At 40.1% G+C, this 24,953-nt stretch overlaps 1 protein-coding gene across 3 annotated transcripts in view; it reads right to left on the reverse strand.

The window, feature by feature from the left end:
- TNFAIP8 (TNF alpha induced protein 8) overlaps positions 1-24,953 on the reverse strand; it is a 52,488-nt gene that overhangs the window by 10,067 nt on the left and 17,468 nt on the right. Inside the window, exon 1 of one of the 3 annotated variants that reach the window (XM_053474144.1) lies at positions 11,396-11,517. The exons of 1 other annotated variant lie outside the window; for it this stretch is intronic. In XM_053474144.1, coding sequence (XP_053330119.1) covers positions 11,396-11,408 — 13 coding nt within the window. In that variant the 5' untranslated portion in view covers positions 11,409-11,517. Of the gene's footprint in view, positions 1-4,364; positions 4,489-11,395; positions 11,518-24,953 lie in introns of those variants that run through there. One more of the 3 variants, XM_053474136.1, reaches the window with a different exon arrangement.

The following is a 24,953-nucleotide window of genomic DNA, read 5'->3' on the forward strand; positions in this document are numbered from 1 at the left end:
CACACATGTGCAGAAAGCATTCCCATTGATTTCAAACCTGGTACAACAATTGTACCATAGAAGGGATGGTGCGCTGCAGCTTCTCCTAAAGGTAAGTGTATTATACTCTTTTTCTTCCGACTGTTAAAGAACATATAATAAAGCACTTATAAAGTACACTCGTTCTTTGTTGCTACATGGGACAGTAAACTGTTCATTTAAGGTCTACATGAAACTACTTAAATACATTTGTACAATGAAGGTAATGTTTCTCAGTTCCATAAATTTAAAGAGGAAGTATCACTTATGCAGGGAAATGTAATAATGATTAATCTCCAAACTAAGGCAAAGTCAAAGGACTTACTGGGGAGGTGATCCACAAATAACATTTCTATTACACTTTTATTTTCTTCAATCTGAGACATAAATTATATATGATTGGTATAAGATCCTCTATTTCTTCTTTGACTGGCAGTTAAGAAGACCTTAAAGTCGCCATATGAAATAACCATACTTTTGGGAGACATTCTGCATAGACTGACAGCTTACCCTTCTTGATACTTTTGTTTGAAGACCTAAAGAGATCCATATTTTAAAACTATATATATACACACACACACACACACTAAACAGTATCAAAGGCATTTGCAGTCCACTGTAAATATTCACATTTACTGGGCTGAAATGAAAATTATCTTGCATACTGTACTATTTGCTTGCATTAGGACCTAAATCTAAGAGTTGGAGCCTTTTTACATGTATACTGGGTTTGCGTCACAGGTTGCCATGGGACAGCAAAAACAAGCAGTACTTCAGTGAGAGACTCTGCACTATTACTTACTTGTAAATTGGTATAATGTGCCCTAAAAAGAGAACTAGGTAGTCTTGAAAGCTTGCTGGCTGAGAGCACTCCGTACTCATCTAATTTGCTGCTCAAGTGTAGAACGTAAAATGGCCAGCCAGTGGCCCTAAAGTGCCAGGGGTGCCCAGCCCTACCTCCATGCCATGTGCACTGTAACCGGCTAAACAGATTAACCGGCCATCATGCTAAAAGGCTGCCCTTAGATGTCCTACAGGGCGTATATGTACAGATATTCTGCAGGGCAAGGGGCAGGTAGGGAATTTAAATTATTTAGTCTTATAAAACCGTCGCTGTCATTCCGATACAGCTCATGGGATAGTATAGCATGTAAACACCTCTGTTTTCAGTTTGATGCTGCTCCTCAGCAACTTTGTGTCAAGCTATCCTTCTACAATGTACCTCTAATACAATTAACTCATATAGTGCAGGTACACACCTAATAAAATGACACAAAGTATTAGAACATTACCCGGAAGAACATTCTTCTCTGGATACAATGCTTATATAGCTTCCAGAATTGATCTCATTTTATTTATAAAAAAAAGTTCTAAAAACCTAATTGCATCACGTTTCTTTACAGTACACAGAAAGTACACATCCATCACTACACATGTCCACAAGGTCAGTCTATGCAAGAAATGTCTTCTTTTCTAGATTTGACAGTCTTCATTCTCCCAGTTACCATGCTAACCCTCACAAAAGAGCTATTCGGATAGTTTATATGCCGTGTAAACCTGTCTTTACCACCCACAACCAGCTTAGTTGTACGAGCTGCAGCCAGCAGGAATGACGAAGCAGCCGGTATCTGCGTGTCTAGATCTTGTCTGCCGTAGCTACATGTTTCTTTACTCTCCAGATAAGATTATATTAATGTATTGCGCAATAAACGCCACTGGAATTTGGTTAGGAATTAAATCAGGAAATACTCAGTAGATCAGGTATGTTTTTACACCTTCCTATTCCAGGAGCATCTCTTTCTATAGTTTGATTTGCACAGACACATGGCCTTTAACAACCAATTTTTTTTTTTTTTTTTTTGAAAAAGGATATATTTCACAAGCTTCCCCGGAATGCGCATTCTTGAGCCTTTCCCATAAGTTAACTTAACTTCTTGGACTTTACAAAATTTGATGTATTTGGAGACATGTCCCCCGACGTTGAGGTGACAAGCGTGGTGTCTGATTTAGTAGGTCTGTACTTAGTAGGGGGTAGGCAGACGTCATTTTATATACATTACCTCATTATAAAAGGAAACCGTTGCATGGGGAATGCAGGACATATGGGCTATATTTTGGTAGCTGATTATGTGTGCTTTATTTAAATTATGCTCCTTTTTTCATATTCCCTTCCTCCATAGCTCATTACACAATCCAGAGTACATTAAACACATTTTCTGCATTAAATGGACAATTTATGTTCCCGAAAGTCTCACAAAAGAAGAATGCATACTCTTTCAGTAAAGTGCTCCCATTGAAATCCAAGGGAGTTCTTTCCGTGCATGCGCATGGGGGTCTGAAATGCATGAAAGTGCATACGACGGCGGGAGTCTCCCTTTAACAACAATGAACACAGAGGACGTGCATATAATCTGTCCTGCAGAAACGACACATTTATGTGATTTGACATTATCATTAGGACAAGCAAAAGCCTGTATGAATAATCTGTATAAAATGGTTTATATCTACAGTATCTGCAATAAACTTGTTTGAAGCAAATAATCATATCTGAATAGGCCTTGATTGGTGACTTCCAATTATATATTAATAAATCTTGCTAATAAAAACGAAAATACTGCATGCCTCCATTATAAAGCCAAATAACCATCAAATTATAACATCCTTGTAAAAAAAAATAAAAAAAAACCCTTAAATGTTTTATTTTATTCCTTCTTCCGACATTTTAATCACATAAAATATATATATATATATATATATATATATATATATATATATATATATATATATATAATTTGAGTTTTATTCAGTTTCTATGTATCTTTGATTGATAATTAAATATTTACAGCAACAACGAAGGAATAAGCAAAATGTAACACGACTAAAATCATTATATCTGTAACCATCCGGGCATTCAACAGTACTAGGAATAGGAATAAGGTTTCTAATGTGGCATTTAGTTACAAAAGTGTTACATTAAGTAGGTGGAACTGCAGCAGTGTTACAAACAGCAGGTACATTAGCTGATGGAGAATCCTAAACACCAACCCACCACTTCTGGGATATGGAATGATGGGTCTCAACGTTGTATCAGCGGTCTTAGGGTAATAAGAGGAAGCGGGAATGAGAATGTGCTTCTTTAGCAAAAACAAGACAGAAAACAGAAGCAGGAGGGTACTTTTTTGATAACCCATTTGGAATTTATAGTAAATTGAAACTACTAAGCCATTTCTTTAAAACTGGAAATAGCGGTCGAGAAGGAGGGCTTTGTTGGGCAGTACCCTTCCAAAAAGGCTCCCAGACGCAAAGCATTGACAACCTACTGCTACACGCTTCCTGCATGCAATCAAATAGTTATTTCAGATATGGCAAGCGTGCCAGTAAGTCTAAGCTGGAATCTACGTGTTGGTAAAGGAATGTGCTTCTAGTGTAATTCAACCCCGTGCTAATATTCTCCCCAAATATTATCCAAAGGCAACTTCACCCTTGCATTAAGCAGGGATCCAATGAGCCCCGTAACAAACTGTGCATGTGTCCAATACTTGCGCTAAACTTTTGATTTTAATCTGAATTCAGATTGTTCTTTTATTCTAGCTTGTTCACTTCAAAAGGGGGGTATAATTTATTAAGCATGCATTAAATCAATATTAGTTTTAGCTGCATGCAACCATGTCATTAGATAAATAAAATATATATACACATTTTTTAATTTGATATTTTATATTTTCTGTAGAACAGAGAACTTACAATTTTATTTTGCATACAAAGTTGCTGGATAGAGCCTACCGAAAATATCCTAATTCTGTCAAAAAACTATGCTATATTTTTTCTGCACTAGTAGTAAAAGAAAACTTTTTTTATTTTTTCATTTTTTTTTTATTTTTTTGTTTGGCCTAGCGATTCTCGGAAACATACCCATCAATCACTACAGATTTCACACACATTGCATAAAACGCAACTAGAAAATGTAAAATGGGAAGTCCCCAGCAGCATAGAGAACGATCAAAATAGTGACAGTAGCTGCTTAGTTGCAGATCTTCCTCTTTCAGCAGCAAAAATATAAAGTCTCTAAAACAACAAAAAAGAAAGTTTATAGGGACTATCTAGCACAACTTTTGAGCACAAGTGAGTGTGGCAGGTCTTCAAATATTTTAAGGTTCCAGGAAATCTAGAAAACAGTTTTTAGAGTTATCTGCCAAACTTTTTTTTCCATAATGCCTGAAACGAGAAACTCAGTACGACTTTTAGATAACAGCTCGCTCTTCGGTAGAAGATATAGGAGATCTTGTTATAAAATAAAGGCATTCATAACAAAATTAGATGCCCACAAAAATCCCAACAAAACATACCGTCTCTGGATTCATCTCCGTCTGAACTCATGGTGTCAGTGTAAGCCACTGGAGACCAGTTTTCAGCTGACGTACGCTTTAAAAAAGCAGCAGCGAGTCAAGTTCTCAACCAAAAAAAAAAAAAGATTTTCAGGATGAAAGGGGGAAAGTTCTTCAAGCTCAGCCAATCAGGCAGCGTTATTAAGGGCAGAAGCCCATCCCATCCTGGGCCACTGTCTGGAATGAGCAGTATTTTCAGACACAAGCACTTATTCAGTAGTGGAGAGTTTTCCTCTTTTTTTTTTTTTCTTCTAGATTTTTTTTTCTGGAGGGGTGGAGGATTGCATGCAGTTACATGACAGGATTACAGGAAGCGAGCAACGCTGCAGAGCGAAAAGGGCTCTTAATAGTGATTGTTGTAGCTACATGGCCTTGGGCTAACAAGTCCAACTGCCAGGACCGATGTTAGCGGAGATCAATTATAACAACTCAAAAGAGTCAGAGGTGTGTCATAAAATAATTAGGGCTGGGTCCAGGAAAACTGGATATGAAACAGGAAATGTCAGATCAGCAAACATAATCAGCTTGTGAAACTTTGCAAAATATATACAAATGATCACCTATAATAATACTAGAAGAAATGGAAAACAATAAATAAAAAGTCAAAGGAGGTTTCATACAGAAACCATGGCAATTACAGTATTTTTACTGTTTTATTAACAAATATCTCTCTAAAACTGTTCACCATTATTATTATTATTTACTTTCTTTCATTTCATTTACACTTTTGCCTGTTTTAAGATCATTAACATTCTCTTGATTTCAACCCTTGGGCAGTAGTAGACGTATTAGTTTATTTTATACATCAGGGACGCAATTGACTGAATGAATGGTAAGATAGTATTTGTTTCCCAAATAAACTGCTGAATCTAAACACTTTCATAAATCTATGTTTCTAATGCTAAATTATCCCCCTTTGCCTTACTCTGAATTTTTGCTGGGAATGCTCGTCATGTGACACAAAATTAGGCACTGATAGGTTTAATGAGCAAAGGATAAAACAATGGATCTGTGAAGGATTATTTTACATGATAGAGTACGCAAATCTTTTATCCAAGTGGAACAACACCCTTAACATTAACCACTGTGTGCTATATAGGAGCAGATAGGGAACTCTGGTAGGGAAGTGCCTTTTTAAAGTTGTATCTGAGGTATAATTAGTCAGAAAAGAATGATGCTTTAATCTAAAAACTGCATAATGGTACCCCCTGGAGTAACTCCTGGAGACATGGTGAGTGGATCTATCTAGGGCTAAGAATTGCATTATCCCATGAAGATTAGTCAGGTACCCAATCACCCGATACTAGAAAACAAGGGCGGCTGGAAAACTCACTGCATAGAATTCCCTCTAATGTTTGTCACTCCTAGATGTGAAAGACCCACTGGCGTAACTACAGGGATTACAGCGGTCGCAGCTGCGATGGGGGCCCCTGCCACTAGGGGGCCCAGTGCGACCGCTCCTTCCCGTCTCCTCGTACCAGTTCAAAATTGCTTATAAAGGGCCCTTCCGACCTGGACCACACTGATCCAGGTCGGAAGGGCCCTTTTCTGAACTATTTTGAACCGACACGTGGAGACAGGAGCATATCGGAGGCCACGTGGTGTCACTTGAACCCCCTCAAAACACTTCTCTCCCCCTCCCCATTGGTTGATGCCCGAATGCCTAGCAGTGGTGTATCCCCCATCACCCTCACTAGCTTATAATTAAGGCTGGACCTACAGCAGAAATCAATACAGCAACTAAGAGTAACAACACTCACGTTACATATAGGGCTGCAACTAACGATTATTTTAATAATCGATTAGTTGGCCGATTATTTTGTCGATTAATCGGATAAAAAAATACATTATTTTAAATTGAAGAAAAATTGCAATAAAAAACGTACAATTTACACTTTCATCTCTTTATTGCAATGGCCTCTCTCTATTCACCTTCTTATTTTACTGACATAATAATAAAAGCTACAAGAACCCAAACACGGTGTTTCTCAAACTAGGTTTTAATACAAAGTTATTAGTAAATATTAATTCATATCTTAACTATTTTTCATATTTAATAAAAACTGAGAAAAAAGCCTTGTTTACATTTTTTTATTTACCAAACTGCCCCCAGTTATGCACATCAGACCCCCAGCTTGCCACTCTGCCCCCATATATGCCTTATACCTCTTATATGCCAGATTCCACTGTGCCCCCTGATATGCCACTGTGCCCCCTGATATGCCTTATACTCCTTATATGCCAGTGATATGCAACTGAGCCCCCCGATATACCTTTTACCCCCAGATTTGTTTTATGCCCCCCTGATATGCCTAATATCGATGTCTTATACCCCCTATATGCCACTGAGCCCCCTGATATACCTTTTACCCCCAGATATGTTTATGCCCCCCTGATATGCCTAATATCCATATGCCTTATACCCCCTATATGCCCTAAAAATTCATAATACCCCCCATACACCACTATAACTCACCCATACACCACTCTGGCTCCTCCCCCTCCCATACATCACTCTGGCTCCTCCCCTCCTATACACCACTATGGCTCCTCCCCCTCCCAAACACCACTCTGGCTCCTCCCCCACCCATACATCACTTTGGCTCCTCCCCTCCCATACATCACATTGCCTCCTCCCCCTCCCATATACCACTCTGCCTCCTCCCCTCCCATACATCACTTTGGCTCCTCCCCCTCCCATACTCCACTCTGCCTCCTCCCATACACCACTCTGGCTCCTCCCCCTCCCATACTCCACTCTGGCTCCTCCCATACTCCACTCTGCCTCCTCCCATACATCACATTGGCTCCTCCCCCTCCCATACATCACTTTGCCTCCTCCCCCCTCCCATACTCCACTCTGCCTCCTGTGAACCTCCGTTTCTGACAAGACACCAGGGAGCCGGGTAGAGTGGCGTATGAGAGGGGGAGGAGCCAGAGTGGTGTATTGGAGGGTGGCTCCCATACACCCCTCTGACTCCTCCCCCCTCCCATACACCGCTCTGTCTCTCTACCCGGCTCCGTTACTGAAGGCACTTTCACTGCAGCTTCATAGAAGCCACAGTGTAAGTGAAGGGCAGTAACGGAGTCTGTCTGTGCGATGCAGACCCTCACTGGCTATCAGAGAGGATGATTCTCTGTCAGCCGGTGGGGGTCTGCATCGCACAGACAGACTCCGTTACTGCCCTTCACTTACACTGTGGCTTCTATGAAGCTGCAGGGAAAGTGCCTGCCAGTAACGGTGCCGGGTAGAGAGGCAGAGTGATGTATGGGAGGGGGAGGAGGCAGATGGGAGGGGGGAGAGAGACGGAAGTGAGAGACCGGCCGGCAGTGAGGGGAATCCAGGTCTCCTGCAGCGTTGCGGGGGATCTGGATTCCGGTGTTATAATCCGATCTCTGTTTGAGGTCGGATTATATAAGGAGAGGAGTTTTTCAGAGCATTTGCTCTGAAAAAAACCTCTTTTTATAATCGATAAAAATCGATCCGATTAATCGATGATGAAATTCGTTGACAACGATTTTCATTATCGATTATTATCGATTTTATCGATTAGTTGTTTCAGCCCTAGTTACATATATACGGAGGGAACAGTGTATCCTGTTACACAGTACCTGCTCAAAACACAAATTCCTACAATATAACCGACATTATCAACTACACCCACGGACACATGATTAAAGATCAAGATTTACTCATCTACCTCTACTATTCCTTTCAAATATCATGGCAATTGGCATTACCCATCACTCCTTCATATACAACTAATATAACTCCGTACTTGAGCATCCTTGATTGATGAGCTTCATCTAAAAACCCATTAAATTACCCCGTCACGGAGCTGGAATATTCTACGCGGAGAGTTTTCCAGCAGCACTTTTATTTTAGTATCAGGTGATTGGTTACCTGACTAATGTTAATATGTATTTTTAAATCTTAGCAATAAAGGTTATGTATCAGTATATCAGAATAGGATCTTTAGTCCTCGTTTATACAGAAGAATCCCTATTTTCATGTACACAAGGATCAGTAAAGGATTGGGTTACAGGAACAGAGAATCAACTAGGCCAAAAACAAACCTCAAAAGTAAACTAATGGGCCTACATCCCTCTATGCTCTCAAATTTTGTTTTATAATATGATCAAATATTTTAGCTGCATCCTCTACCGTAAGCTTCAGGATAGCCAAATATGCGTTTTTTACATCATCTGCAATCACATCCATTCCAGAGCTGTAGCGCAGAGCTCAAACCGATGTCCAAATGTCATTGCTGCTTAAAGCAACCAGTCACTGGCAAAATAAAACAAATCAATGGTAGCGACTTCTGTGCATGCATGCAGGGTCTTGATAGACCCCCTGGAATTCCCGCACAAGCAAGCTCTGTAGTGGCGACTATATCGCGCATGCATAGAGGATGCGTTCAGCTGAACACATCCCCTGCAACGTCTAGGAGCTGGGGTGGGATAGCAAGAAACGCTGTGGAGGACTTTTCTGCTGAGTCTGTCCATGCATTTTCAAGACAGAGAAAATGATATTTTAAAGTGCATTAAAGTAGCATATCCCTTCTATTTTTATTTTCTTATTGTGGGCAGTATTGGTACTTTCAAGAAATTGAAATCCCTTAATAGAAAAACAGTATGCTTTTCAATTTTAGTTCCTTGGGAAATGGGATTTTTGACATATTTATTGTCAGCCTGATGGGGAATAAAAGTCATGCCAAACAATACAGCATCCATAGTTACTGCATGAATGCTATTTTATTTATTATATAAAACAGTAGCTTTTAAGCAGGGATAAAGTTCCTGAACTGGGTGCATACTGATTGAATCTGTTTATTCTGCACCAGTCACCAGGTACATACAAATCCCGCTTTATTCAGCCAGATCACATCAGGTCCATTTGGCTCTTTGCTATAAAACATATTTTGAGGATAAACAAATCCTCCATTAATAAAGCCAACCATTATGATTGTTGTATTTAAAAGGGATACTTTTCATAAAATACGTAACTAACAGCTTTAATGCCTATTACGTTAAACCTAAATGTCAAAACATTAAAGGGTAACGGCCGCTCTTACATTCCAGTTTAGCAAACAGCATTAATTGACATTAAAGGTACGTTTTGGGGCTGTCACAATATTGCTGCGGAAATGTCTATAAAACAACCAAGTTTGGTGCCACAACAGATTACAAAAACATGGCCAGCATGTCTACTAAGTACCTGAACACTGCATACTGGTACACTCAGGAATACGCCATGGGAGCGACTGTGATGATTGCCATCTCTATGCATTTGAAAGGGGACACTGAGCTATTATATCTATAGTATTCGAGACAGCTTAGGGCCCCATACAGATCCACCAACGACAAAAGGGGGAACTAGTCCTTCCATGGTTCCTTTTTAGTGTAACTTGCAGCTAATCGGAAGAGCAATCATTGGCTGAAAAGCACAAAATGACTAGCAATGAGTATACTGCGCATGTGCTTTAGCTAGCAGGAGATGTGCCCTCCATGCATTTGGAAGGGGGAACCAAAAGAAAAATGAAAGGGAACATTCTTTGATGTACGGGACATTGAGATGTGTTCGGCTGAACAGATCTCCACCACAGCAAATAATTCAGGGGGGGGGTAAGCGCTAAATTATTATTATTTATTTAATATAGCGCCAACAAATTCCATGGCGTTGTACAAACGAGTTTACAATCTAGAGGCATAAAGGGGATTCTGCACAATCTCCCCCATATATTCACAAAAGGGGGGACCTCAGTAATAATTTGCATTAAAGTGCATTTGATGGCTGGAGCACCCTTTTAACAGCATTTGCGCTGGCGATACACATTTCGTTAAACGGTAGAATGAAAATAACAATAATACTTTATAAAGTAACAAAAAAGAAAAGGCAACATAAAAGACTAAAACAATCTCTCTCATTTTTCTCGTTTAGCACAAAGGCAAATCAGAGTCTAGTTAGTATATATCAGGGTTTGTGGGTCTTTATCGGGATACAGCTTTTAAATATATAATCAAACTTTAAAGGGGAACTACCAAGGATTTTGCTAAGCTGCATTATCAACATTACTTTTTGTTTTAAAATCATGCAAGCATGTTCAAAACTAAGAGGCTATTTTATCTCAGTAAAGCTGAAATATTTGTCTCAATGTTGCCCAGCTGGCATTATGTGATCAGTTTACCGTTCTGAATTTCTAGAACTTCTTCTCACTCTACCCTATAAAGGCTGCCTGAACCAATCAGTGACAATCAGCAAGTTAAAGAGGAGAGAGAACTTTATAAGGAGGAATAGTCATACTTCTTGTTCTCAAGATTGTTGCTTCCGTGGTAGAAATACAAGATATGTTTCTAGTACATACATTTGGTTATTTTAATCCATAAACCCCATTATGAAGACTTGAAAGAAAATTTAACAATTACCTGCAATGAGATGATTTTAAAAATACAATATTTACAAGTATATTACCTTCATTTATTTTTACTCTATTACACATAAGACCATAGTATGTAACAAAAGAAATAGTAAGATAAAAGAAAAGTTTTAATAATGGTAAAAGCAATGTATTGTAGTATACCACTGCTATATACAAATAATGGATATCTATTCTGTATGCTTATGGTGGGTACAAATATGACAAAAGCCCTCCAAGCACAGAAAGCTAAATAATACCAATAAATAAATATAAAATACCAATGCCGATACAGGTGCCATACTGTGTGACTTTAGGTGCATGCTTAGAGATATATATATATATATATATATATACACATATATACACACACACATATATATACACACATACATACACACTACCGTAAGTGTACTTTCATCAATCTATATACTCACATATACTTTGGCATTTCAGAAAATTCTACTAATTAGAAATACTGTAAAATGATAGTGATTTGGGTTTAAATATAGTATATATCTATATTTTTCCATCACTTCCAACAAGTGTTAATTAGGCAAAAACAAGTCTACCCACCTGATTTCCGCATATTCAATAATGCTAACGTCGTACGGCTAATGAAGAAAACAAATATTTTGAGATCCCCTGGCCAAGTCACTATTATCTAAGTCCTCTCCTTTGAATCACCCAATTCTTTTTAGTACCCAAGCCACAAGCAGCTAAAATGTCATCCAACATATACCTCCCACAGCAAACACTCACTGCTGTTTACTAAACAAAAACCGAAGCAGAACTGCTTGTTATTCTGGGTGTTTTATTTCATGATCTAGAGAAAGCAATGTAACACATTATTCCAGAATTAGATGTTTTGTAACATTTTGTTGGAATAATGTGGTAAATAGACAATACTGTAAGTATATATATTAGACCCATATGAATGATCCTACAGACAGTCCAGTAATATAGTTTTGACAATACTAGTCCAGAATTATCAGTTTAATAGAATCATACGATAAGGCAAATAGGTAAATCTCGTTGAGAAACTACATCTGGGTTTAGTTATGTTCCTCATTTGAGTTTATAAACTAACCTTATCGTTTAAGGCTTTGGAAGCTCCAATTTTATAGAGCTGTCGGTTTTTAGTCTGTTTTGCTTTTACACTTTGCGAATAAAAGTTTCTTTGTGCTCTGCTCCTGGGTAGCCTATCTGAAATGGTCTTTATTTTGGATTTGTTTCTCTTTGATCTCCTAGTGCAAGCTAGTTCTATCTTCCTTATACTACTGTCAGGATATGAATGATGAACCCGAGAGGACAGTCACAAATGCCTGCTTACATAACGAACATAATCCTGGTCCCTTTAACCCGTTGAGTGCCCGTTGAGTGCCACGGGTTATGGCAACCACCCCACTCACCCATTATTTCCATGGAAAACTGAAACTGAAGCTCCCACATCCCTTGGTACGTTTATCGAATAGATGTGATTATACATACATGTATATCGCCCATTGCGGTATGCGATATCACACAGCTTATGCACAGATAGAAGGAGTTACATTCAATCCACTTCCTGTTAACCCAAACAAATGTTCCTCTTTGAAGGGGAAAGAAAGAACATCACATAATCAACCAATGGGTTGAGATTCTGAAAAATACAGGGATGCACACCCTAATAACCATGTACATGCACATCTTGGGGCACTGACGAAATACATTTTCTGAAAACATTTTTTTTACGTTAAATTTGAACTGTTTTAAAATAAAAAAATAGCACAATTTTGCAAACTTATTTTAACCTATTAGTAGTAAAAACAGAAAATATAAGTGTGTGTGTGCATGTTCCCCTTTAAACTGAACTATGCAGTCAGTGGGGATAAATGGGGTTTATTCACTATAAGGTTCTAACTGACCCACTTCTGTAGGTTTTATGAAGAGCCAATGCTGGCAAGCTTCTGTACCTAGCTGGCTCTGAATAATGCATTGTTTAAACAGCGTAAAGACATTATGTCTAATAATAAAATGCAATCTACCTTCTTGAATACGACAGGTTTTAGAAATTATGAAGAAAACAGGAGAAACAAGCTAGATTCAAGGAGTGTCAAAAAAGTCTAAATCTTTTCATCCAAAATATGGACAGTTTCCAGAGCTATAATCAGGGATCTTGCTGCCTGGGGAAAGGTCAGAGGTCGCACCCCAGACTGATGGCACATTCACAACACCGAGAACCCAAGTAGGCTCTGGGGAATTGCTGCCAGACTGCTCAAGTATGCCCCCTCACCTTCGGTTGCCTGGGGCAACTGCCCCCAGGGGTGTAGTCTCACCTATGCCGAGGGCAGCAGTACCAGGGGCATCAGCCCCTCTGTCACATAACCAAAGGGCAGAATGCCCTATTGGACAATCGGGATCCCAAACTTGCCATTTCCCCCTGTGCCTGTTGGGGAGATCACCCACGTAACCGGCCCATATAAAATATGGAGCTCTGTACCTGCCCGGCACAGCCTGCATAGTGACCTTACCATGTGCCGCACATGCAGCTCGCTAGAATATGACATCATTAATGGTCTTGGTCGAAAGCATAAATGTGCTGCATTGTAGCTCACAAAATATGACTTTATGGAACAATATATATGGTTACATTGTTAATTTTAAACTATATTTTGTTGTGAAGTAACATTTGAATATATTACGGTTGTAGTAAAAAATGTCTGCAACCAAGAAACATGCATGCAACAGAACAGGTTCTGTGTTTTCTTAATTATTATGAGATGACATGTGTACATTTAGATCTTATGGAGTAGCTTGGATCAAAAGTTAAAAGGTGTTTGGAAATATTAAGATTGTTATAAAATTAAATTGATTATGATTTGATTGGTTTAAAAATAAAATATCAATGATTTAAAAACACAAGTACACCTTTTTAATAGCCAAACAAAGCTCTAATACCACTCGCTCTCATGATTTCCATACCAGGTTGCGGTAAACAATAGCTCACTTTCTAATCCCTACTAACATACTTATATCTGAAATGCGGATCCAGGCAGGATTAGTTTTTACTGTACGTGACCCACAATGCTTTATGACTTGGTTTCCGTAATGTTGATGGGTAAACACCACTGCTTTATGTTTGTAATACAAACAGATAACCATCTTTATTTGAGCTAGATATATTATTTAGGCAAGACTGTCGATGGTTTATTTATAGTATACTAAAAAAAAAAGTATTATACCCTCTCAATGTGACCCCATTTCACCACATCGATCATTATTGTGTCTTAATGTCTTTCTATACTACCATTCTACTGGAACTCTTTAATATATCTACTATTTAGTAAGTGCATGGGATTATGCAATGTACTTTTTAAACATTTGAAACACTTTTATGGGACCACGTAACATGATCCTAATGGAAGCCCACCAATGTATGACTACTGGTAGACCACCCTAAGCTTGCCTTACTAATTTATTAATTGAACCCATAGTCTGTTGGCAGTAAGTGTAAGAAATAGAAGCCGTTTTCCACACCTACACATTACTTTTGATAGCAGGGAAACATGAGACAGAGGTCAATACATAAAATACATGACATGATATTTTTTTGAAATTCTGGAAACAGTTTTCACAAATAAAAAGAAGGATTAAAAAAATACTGCAAGACTTGCATTATAAAACATTATCAAGAAGGTCTCAAAGCCTAGTAGTAGCCGTAGTAGTTACAACTTGGGCTACAGACTGAAACCCGTAAGTTGGTTCGCTTAAGAAACGTATTAGAGGCAGAGTGGAAAGCACAATACATTTCTTTTATATACGCCAATATAAGAGACATGTTTGTGTCACGCTTTCACTTCTCCATCCACTGATGGTGGGATCCTTGTGTCAGTTTTTGAGACGCATACTATAAATTATTCTGGCATTTCTGCAACATTAGAAGCATGGACTCCAGTGTATTTTACTGCGTGTGATTTGGAGCAAGGATACTTTAGTTAGTGGAGATAAAAAAACGAGACATCCATCACATTTAACTCTTTCTCCAGCTCCCTCTACTTAAACAAGGAAGCATTAATATGTTCATTTCTTGCACTGAAGCACTTCCATTCAAGTCACTGAATAACCAATCACATTTAGGCTAGGTTTCCACTTGGGTTTTTGTCCTGCGTTTTTTTCTTGATGAAAAACGCCAGGAAAAACGCCAAGAAAACTGCCACTGCATTCTCCTGCGTTTTGGCGTTTTTTCTGGAGTTTTTTCTGGCGTTTTAGCCTTTCTGTGGAAATTGCTTTTTTTGACTTTAGGCAGTTTTTCCAGCCTTTACAAGTTAGAAGTTTCACCTAGCTAAAAGGGATTAGGATAAATGGCAAGTATCTGCCCTCTCCTGATGTCATTTACTTGGTAGAGTTCTACTTAAACACGCCCCGGCTTAAAAAACGCCGTAAAAAACGCCAAGGCAAAAAACCCACATGGCTTTTTCATGGCGTTTTTTCTCTCCCATAGACTTCTATTGGAGAAAAACGCCAAGATTTCCTTGCAAAAAACGCCAAGTGTCAACATGCTGCGATTTTGAAAAACTGCCACAGAGCCCAAAAAAGCAGAAAATTGCCAAAGAGGACTGAAAAAACGCCAAACAAAAAACCGCCAAGTGGATATGGCATTGTGCGATTTCCTATTGAAGAACAGCTAACATCTGGCTGCAGCGTTTTTTCACAAAAAAAACGCTGTGTGGCTGAATTGGCGTTTTTAGCAAAAAAAACCAAGTGGAAACCTAGCCTTATGCTAGCAAAATATCAGTTCAGATAACAAACATGTGATTGGCTGCTCCTACTCAGACTTAAATGGAAGTTGTGAGCATGGTTAGGAAGTATACTGTGGTATGCTCCCAGCTTTCAGGGGAGACCACTAGGGGAGGAGTTAAATGAGAGATTAACTCCGCACCAGTTTGCATGCAGCAAAATACACTATTCAAGAAAAATGGACTCCAATATGCATTTAACATGAAAATAGGTTTTAAAACCCCCAAACAGTAACATCCAATATCCAGCTGTTTGGACACTACAGAGATTAGTCATTTATAACTTTGCTTTCCTCGCTGAATTTTCCACAAATGTCAACTTTTTTTTTCTTAATTATTTATAATCATTTTCTTTGGACCCAATGGATGTCGTCTACGACTGTCAACAAAGCTCTCCCGTAAAGCATCTGCTTGCTGAGCAAAAAGGACATTTTGCTTAATGAAACCTCTTAATGTTTCTGATAATGTTTCCTTTGTCTCCCCTGCAACGGCTTATATATTCCAAGCCATAAGCGGTGTTACCTACCTATAACGTCTTATTACACAAGTCTTGCAGCATATTTTGCAACACTTCTTTCAATTCTCTTAACCGTGTTTTTGTAACAATTAGGTTTCCAGAATTTCAAACGCTATTCAACAGTATGCCAATACAGGGCAGCATGCAATTGTTCTGACGTCTTGACCTCTTTGTCAGTATCTGCCTGAGACATTACAGGAACAAGGAATAAATCAACTTCGAAAGGCATGATTGGCATTTACACATACACTGTATTCCGAAACTCTCAGCACTCTGCAATGTTCAAGGAGGACAGGTTAAGCAGTTCTGCATAGTTTATGCATTTATAAATACATGTATTTTCCCACTTTGTTAGTTAACTTTTATTTTATTTATTTATTTTTTTTACCAGAATCTCTCTTGCCTTTTATTTTCTGTTTCTTAGAACAGCTTGCTCAATCTTCATTGGCCTTTAATTATAATATGTCAAAATAGTAATTTTGATTAATGAGAAAATAACCTGGATTAATTACATTGATCTGTCCCACTGGGCACTGGCTGTGGCCATCTGCTGCCACCTACTGCACTACGTTCGTATTTCCTCGTTCTTGAAACGAAGAAAAATCTTCTAAAGAGGAACTTTTTTGTCACCACATTGTTTTCATTGTTTAAATCTCCTTAGTGTTTACAATACACCGAATGTGTTGTCACAATAAAAATAAGGACATAACAAAAAATATCCATGTAATTCAGAGTTTGGAGCCAATCCTAGCAGCCAGGTACCCTTTTTTGTGTCAGTTTATATAAATATCTATGGATGTATCTTTCTAGATCCTAAACATTATCATGCCGACTCCCGTGGTTTGTATGTCTGGCTTCCACACACACTTGTGAAGCCCCGATGTAAATTAACAAAGTCAATGGAGATTTAAAAACATTCCACTGAGCAAACATTTAGAAGACCTGTAAAGTTTTGTTTATCTTTCCCTCTAGTATTACAGTATCATCTTCCAATGTGTGGGTGAGAAAGGATCAACAGTATTTGAATGGTGTTCCAGCAAAGCCTGGGTATTTCCTCCAAAGTACTAATGCTTTTATTTTTTTAATTTTTTTTAATATTAATATTAATATTTTTTTATATTTTTTTTTAACCCCCCGTACTTAAAAGTATATTGCATTCTCCTTAAACAATATTTATATAGCCCAATTGCTTACAAATCCACAGATCACACACAAACCTTATTTTCTTTCATTCTGTAACTAAACAAGAACCCATTGATTGGGATGCAAATATTTTCCTGCGCTACATACAGAACATGATCTAATTTTACGGTGATTTCAGATGGTTTGATCCAGAACACGACTTCATAAATGTTCAGGTAGGGAGCACTCTGTCACGGTCAGGACTACTTGCCAAGCCGTGACTGTGTGGAGGGCGTGGGCATGAAGGGGTTAATAGCACCAGGCCTCTGGATTTACTAACTAGACCCCTTAACAGGGCGTAAATTACACCAAATTAACCCCCAAATCCTGCCTGTATCCCCCCAGGTAGTCTGCCACCACTCACGATTTTGATACCGGATTCGTGAGAAATCCGAATTAGAGCCTTTATCTCTATATATATATCAACCCACCCCGGGCAAACAACATATATATATATATATCCTGTAGAACTCAATAACAATACGGTAACGTGTTATCCTCTCTTAGGGTTTGTGGATATCGATACTAGAGCCCAAAGACAGACTTGGATTATGAATATTTTAATAACAAAAATACAAAGATTACACAGTGCCACAATTACAAAAAACAAGACATACAAAATAAAAGTAAAACAGCAAACAGTTCTTAAAAGCAATAGGACTTAAACACAGGACCCTCACTCACGAGTTTCTCCAATAAGCAGGCCTGTGGGAACTCCTTAAGTCCAGATGGTTTCCTACGATGTTGTTCCGATCAGAGTATATCATGGAGTTCTGCTTTTCGGACGCTGCATTGTCCCTAAATCACACTCTGTTTCAAGAAAACCCCCCTCTGACCACATGACCGATTATATGACACCATCCCCAAGAATCGGGTCCCATCTTTGATGTGCCAATAAGTTATGGTGGGGTAAAGGTGATGGAAACCCCTCCACTTAAGATAGGAATGGAATTCCTATAACTAAGAATCCTTATCAGTTAGGCCATGAATCACCACAGGGGTCCTTTGGGAAGATGACACCTCTAGCCAGAACAGATACAGAGGGCATTCACAAAGAAACACATTAAATCAACCTCAGATTAACTCATTGAGTGCTGAAACAAAGAAACTAACCACCTCTGCTGGGTTACCCTTCCATGCATCCACTACATTATATGAGTTAATCATGACACCTCCCCCTTTAAGATGGTGGACAGAGGAGGTCAGCACACGCTGATCTACTATGTCTGCCTAAATTCTAGTCTCCCCCTGACAAGACAAACAGTCAGCGTTCCCATAGAAGCTGACTTGTCACACCAACCAGTAGAACAATACTGTTGTAGCACCGGACTCCATCTGAGCAACTTGCTAAGCTTCCCATCTACTCTATCCGCCTGAAGAGAAGGGTTGTGATAGATTATAATAGTGAAGTCACAACCATACAAGCATGGCTGTAACTCCTGCAAAGCACGCTCCATAGCTAAGCACTCTCTGCCAACCCTTGAATAAACCTCTTCCTTTGGCGATAAGTTACTCAGATGTTTTAAGGCCTCATCCATTTGTTTCTCTGCCCTGCTTAGGATAGCTAAACGCTGCCCATTCCCAAGCAAGACAGCAAACGTCTGTCCATTGTCCTGGGCATCCGGTGTGGATCCCAGGCTCTTGGCTTCACCTACACTCACAGGGCGAGGGGTTTCTTGCTGACTGGTCAACGTAGCTGTCTTTTCATCAACCCGTACTATATTATCCTCTATAGCTGTTGCCCCAGCATCTTGCTGGTATGCCACTACAGCTACAGGGGAAATATTCTGCCCCTCACACTGCCCACTCAGTGAACACACAAAAGGTATAACAAGGTGTGAATTTTCCTCCCCCTCCTCCTTATCTCCAGACTTTACAGCTTTAGGGGTCTTAAGCACAGTTGAGAAACTATCCCCTTCCTGCTTCTTAACCTCCAGCACTTTAGGAGTTACATTAAGCATTTCATCTGGAGCATGACACACAGAAACATCACAGTCCATATATCCCTTGTTTACCCTTTTAGAAAAGTCATTAATATTAATATCCTCAGACACCCCAACATCACGCATTCTTTCTCCTGCACCGAGATCTAAGTACTCAGGTGCTGTAGACACGGTTGGGCACACATCCCCAGTCCCCTTTAGTTTTCCAGGGATAATACCTTCAGGGCATACAACTTCTGAAGACACGTTGACAGAAGTATCCCCAGCATGCCCGAATCCCTTGGCTACCTGATCATCCATAGTAACACTATGCTTTTCTGTATCAGGGGGCATTGAACCAGAAGAGCCACCACAGACTCCCTGTTCCTGAACCTTTGCCCCTCCAAAGGTCAAACCACACGTTTCCCCTAGAGCTTGCTTGCTAGGTCTGGTCCCTTGGTGCACATCCCCCTCCATCTCTTCAGGAGACAGGATCCTGGGTGCTGGTTCAGACAGGCATACCTCTACCTTCCGGGCTCCCTCCCAGCTACCCACTACTCCCAAAGTTTCAGACAGTACCTTAGGTTGGACAGGGCTCTCTACCAGCCCTCCAGGTTTGCAGGTTTCCTCAACTGGTGCATACTGGCAAACAAGTCGACCCAGATCCTTGCCCAGCAAAACATTAACAGGAATATCCTCGGATATCCCCACCTCCCGCAAACCCTTGCCCACACCCCAATCAAGGTACACACGTGCCACTGGCACTGCAGGGCGCACCCCGCCAATTCCATGGATGGACATGGTCTTCCCAGGGATATGATCCTCCAATTTTACCATCTCAGGCCGCACCAGAGTGCAAGCAGCCCCCGTATCCCTGAGTCCCATAGTCACACAGTCACCTACAGTCACTCTTTGTAGGTTCTCATCTTCATTCCCCTGAACCCTGGAAACAAACAAGACAGCTGGGTGTTCCTCAACTGCTACACACTGCAAATTGTCTCCTGGTGCCTCCTTTGGTCTAGCCACAAACAAAACAGGTGCAGCTCCCCCAGCTGTACCTCCATTTCCATTTGTCTGTGGAGATGGTCTCTTAGAAGGGCAGGTGGCACTCAAGTGCCCAATCTGGTTACACCGATAACACCGGCGGGTATCCCCCTGGCCCGATGTGGCCCCTGCTCTGTTGGCTAGAAAAAGTGTTGGTGATAATCTCCCGGCTGGCTTAGGAGTTGGTGGCTGGTAGGCTGCTCTTTTCCAAGTAGATGGTCCTTGTGATGCTTGTACCCGCTTGGTTGTTGGAGTACGGTTGTTGGCATAATCGTTAGCAAGATCTGCCGCCTCTGCCGTGGTCTTAGGTTTTCTGTCCAGAATCCACTCTCGGGCCTCCGGACTTCGTGTGCTCAGGAACTGCTCCAAAATCATCAGATCCTCCAGGGCCTCATATGTAGTAACTTGTAGGCCTCCAGTCCATTGCCGGAAAACAGTCCGAAGCTGTCCCGCATATTCGGTACAACTGTCCGATGTAGCTTGCTGCATCTCTCGAAACTTTTTCCTGTAGAATTCAGGGGTGAGGTTAAAACTTTTTAACAAGGCAGATTTTATGGCCTCATAGTCCTGATCCACTTCCATTGGTAGGGAAGCAAACACATCCAGGGCTTTCCCCTTCAGACGTGGGGTTAAATACTTTCCCCACTCTTCCTTGGGCAGCTGGTACTGCCGGCACACTTTCTCAAACCCCCTCAAAAACACATCCAAGTCAGTGTCCTTTTCCAGCATTGGAAAGTGTTCCAGACGAGGTCGGTTAGCATATCCATCCCCGTTAACAATGCTTTGGGAAGACGGACTATATTGCTTTAACCGTAGAAGTTCCAGCTGATACCTCCGCTCAGCTTCTCGTTCAGCAGCTGCCCGCTCCGCAGCTCTCTCAGCAGCCTCCATCTCTCTCTCTCTCTCTCTCTCTCTTTCCGCAGCCTCCCTCTCTTTCTCTCTTTCCGCAGCCTCCCTCTCTCTCTCCTTGTACTGCAGAATCAGGTTGAACTTTAGCTGAGGATCCACGCTCCCCAGATCCTTTAGTAACACTTGTAACTCAGAGTCCATTACACTCAAGGCGTTAACTTTATCAGGAAAACATCCTTGATCCACAGGCTCTTCCAAAATCACATCTGCTCCAATGGCCTGCTCTGCACAGAGTTTATCATGTTCCAGGAGATCCAAAATCAGCTGCTCTTTACTTTTGCCAAAAATTTGTATATTCCTTTCTTGACAAACCAGCTCCAGAGATTCTTTTGGCTGTCGTCGATATGCCTCCATAATGCAGTATGGTAGAGAAAACAAAAAAGGAGAGGAACGAACTGTTTTGCACTGTATGTCTGTAATTAGGCACTGAGTAATGTCTTTGGGAAATTACACAAAACCCATGTAATTTCTTCTAGTACTAAAATCACCAAACCGGGCAATACATATAGCACTAAAAAACTCTAGATATCCCACCTAGCTGCCACCAAGTTTGTCACGGTCAGGACTACTTGCCAAGCCGTGACTGTGTGGAGGGCGTGGGCATGAAGGGGTTAATAGCACCAGGCCTCTGGATTTACTAACTAGACCCCTTAACAGGGCGTAAATTACACCAAATTAACCCCCAAATCCTGCCTGTATCCCCCCAGGTAGTCTGCCACCACTCACGATTTTGATACCGGATTCGTGAGAAATCCGAATTAGAGCCTTTATCTCTATATATATATCAACCCACCCCGGGCAAACAACATATATATATATATATCCTGTAGAACTCAATAACAATACGGTAACGTGTTATCCTCTCTTAGGGTTTGTGGATATCGATACTAGAGCCCAAAGACAGACTTGGATTATGAATATTTTAATAACAAAAATACAAAGATTACACAGTGCCACAATTACAAAAAACAAGACATACAAAATAAAAGTAAAACAGCAAACAGTTCTTAAAAGCAATAGGACTTAAACACAGGACCCTCACTCACGAGTTTCTCCAATAAGCAGGCCTGTGGGAACTCCTTAAGTCCAGATGGTTTCCTACGATGTTGTTCCGATCAGAGTATATCATGGAGTTCTGCTTTTCGGACGCTGCATTGTCCCTAAATCACACTCTGTTTCAAGAAAACCCCCCTCTGACCACATGACCGATTATATGACACCATCCCCAAGAATCGGGTCCCATCTTTGATGTGCCAATAAGTTATGGTGGGGTAAAGGTGATGGAAACCCCTCCACTTAAGATAGGAATGGAATTCCTATAACTAAGAATCCTTATCAGTTAGGCCATGAATCACCACAGGGGTCCTTTGGGAAGATGACACCTCTAGCCAGAACAGATACAGAGGGCATTCACAAAGAAACACATTAAATCAACCTCAGATTAACTCATTGAGTGCTGAAACAAAGAAACTAACCACCTCTGCTGGGTTACCCTTCCATGCATCCACTACATTATATGAGTTAATCATGACACACTCATTCATACACACTATATTTTTTTTAGGATTATAATCTGGCATTTTATCATTCAAAATAACCATTCCCTTCTACGTTGTGATATAATAGCTGTAGTCTGCGAGGAACATAATGTCCCAATGATCCTTTTTTGTTATATAAGAAGAGACCCTTGGCAGGGGGTTTCACACCCATAACCATAGAAAAACGAATTTGACAACACATTAATATCAGTTTCTGGTGTAGGGGAATGCTGTGCCAACGCAACTGAATGTGTAAACGTTTATGAAGATTTAGGGGGACATATTAACATTGCTATTACTGGGGCCTTGTTTAGGCATTTGTTCTGCCTTAGTATACACAATCCTGGTTAGCTGGGTCAGCATGTACATTAAGGCAAATTTGGAAAAAAAACATTAAATATGCAACATACATCATAGCCTCAAGATGGAGCCCTACTTTGTTTCAGATTCATTCTACATGCACTTTTATGTCACTTTAAAATCTTTTATTAAAAATAATTAATGGAAAGCTATTAACATATTAACGCACAATAAATACTGCACAATGAAATGGAGATACATTAACATGCAGTGTTTATGCCAATTCGTAAGCCTTAAAATCATAAAATACCCAAACAGGCAAATTTAGCAATAATAAAATAACGGCAATACTAATAGAAACTACCCAGCATCACTAGTACTAGCGCTAGTATGTCTGTGATTCGATTCTTAGCACCTTATAAATCATTTCTAATAACTGATGATAAAATAATGATTTGTATTCATAATATCACTTAGCATAGAAATACCCACGTTGTTTTAGTGGTTGGCTAACTGGAGAGCTTAAAGCCATTTCTGGAGGATATTGGTTCACTTGGTGAGTTTTAAACATGGCCGCACACACACATTATCTGGGTATACATATTCTTACAGATACACAATATATACGAGTAGGGCTGCAACAACTAATCGATAAAATCGATAATCGATAATGAAATTCGTTGGCAACGAATTTCATTATCGATTAGTTGAATCGATTATTATCGATTATAAAATGAGGGTTTTTTCAGAGCAAACGCTCTGAAAAATCCCCCTCATTATATAATCCGTTTAGTCTGACTCACCGTCTCACAGCAGCAGCTCCTACTTACTCCCCCTCCCTGTAATCACTGTGACAACTGGCCCCGCCCCTTCCTTCTCCAGGCCAGAACCACATGGCTGTGACACTCATCTAACTGTAAGTATATGTGTATATATATATATATATATATATATATATATATATATATATATATATATATATATATATATATATATATATATATATATGTGTGTGTGTATATATAAATATATATATATATGTGTGTGTATATATGTATGTAATATATATATATATATATATATATATATATATATATATTTGGGCTACTGAAAGTTAGGGGAGGTGGGGGTTAATTTAGGGGCAGTTATGGTTAGTGGGGTGTTTAGGGTTAATTTAGGGGCAGTTATGGTTAATTGGGTGTTTAGGGTTAATTTAGGGGCAGTTATGTTAATAGGGTGTTTAGGGTTAATTTAGGAGCAGCTGTGGTTAATGGGGTGTTTGGGGTTAATTTGAGGCAGTTGTGGTTAATGGTGTGTTTAGGGTTAATTTAGGGGATGCTGTGGTTGATGGAATCTTTAGGGTTAATTTAGGGGATGCTGTGGTTAAGGGTTAATTTAGGGGCAGTTATGGTTAATGGGGAGTTTAGGGTTAATTTAGGGGAATCTTAATTCTGGGGGCAGTGAAGTGACATATCTGGGGGTATAAGGCATATACAGTATATAAGGCATATGTGGGGAGGGCAGTGTGGCATGTCTGGGGAGGACGGAGTGGTGTATCAGGGTGTATAAGGCATATCTGGGGGTAGAGTGGCATATCTGGGGGTAGAGAAGTGGCATGTCTGGGAGGCAGGGTGGCATGTCTGGGGAGGATGGAGTGGGGTATCAGGGGATATAAGGCGTATCAGGCACAGTGGCAGATGTGGGAGGCAGCGTGGAGTGGCAGATGTGGAAGGCAGCGTGGCATATGTGGGAGGCATTGTGGAGTGGCAGATGTGGGAGGCAGCATGGTGTGGCATATGTGGGGAGGACAGGGTGGCATGTCTGGGGAGGATGGAGTGGTGTTTCAGGGGGTATAAGGCGTATCAGGCACAGTGGCATGTGGGGGGTAGAGTGGAGTGGTATATGTGGGAGGCAGCGTGGAGTGGCAGATGTGGGAGGCAGCGT

This window comes from Spea bombifrons, chromosome 1, assembly GCF_027358695.1.
Source record: "Spea bombifrons isolate aSpeBom1 chromosome 1, aSpeBom1.2.pri, whole genome shotgun sequence".
NCBI lineage: Eukaryota > Metazoa > Chordata > Amphibia > Anura > Pelobatidae > Spea > Spea bombifrons.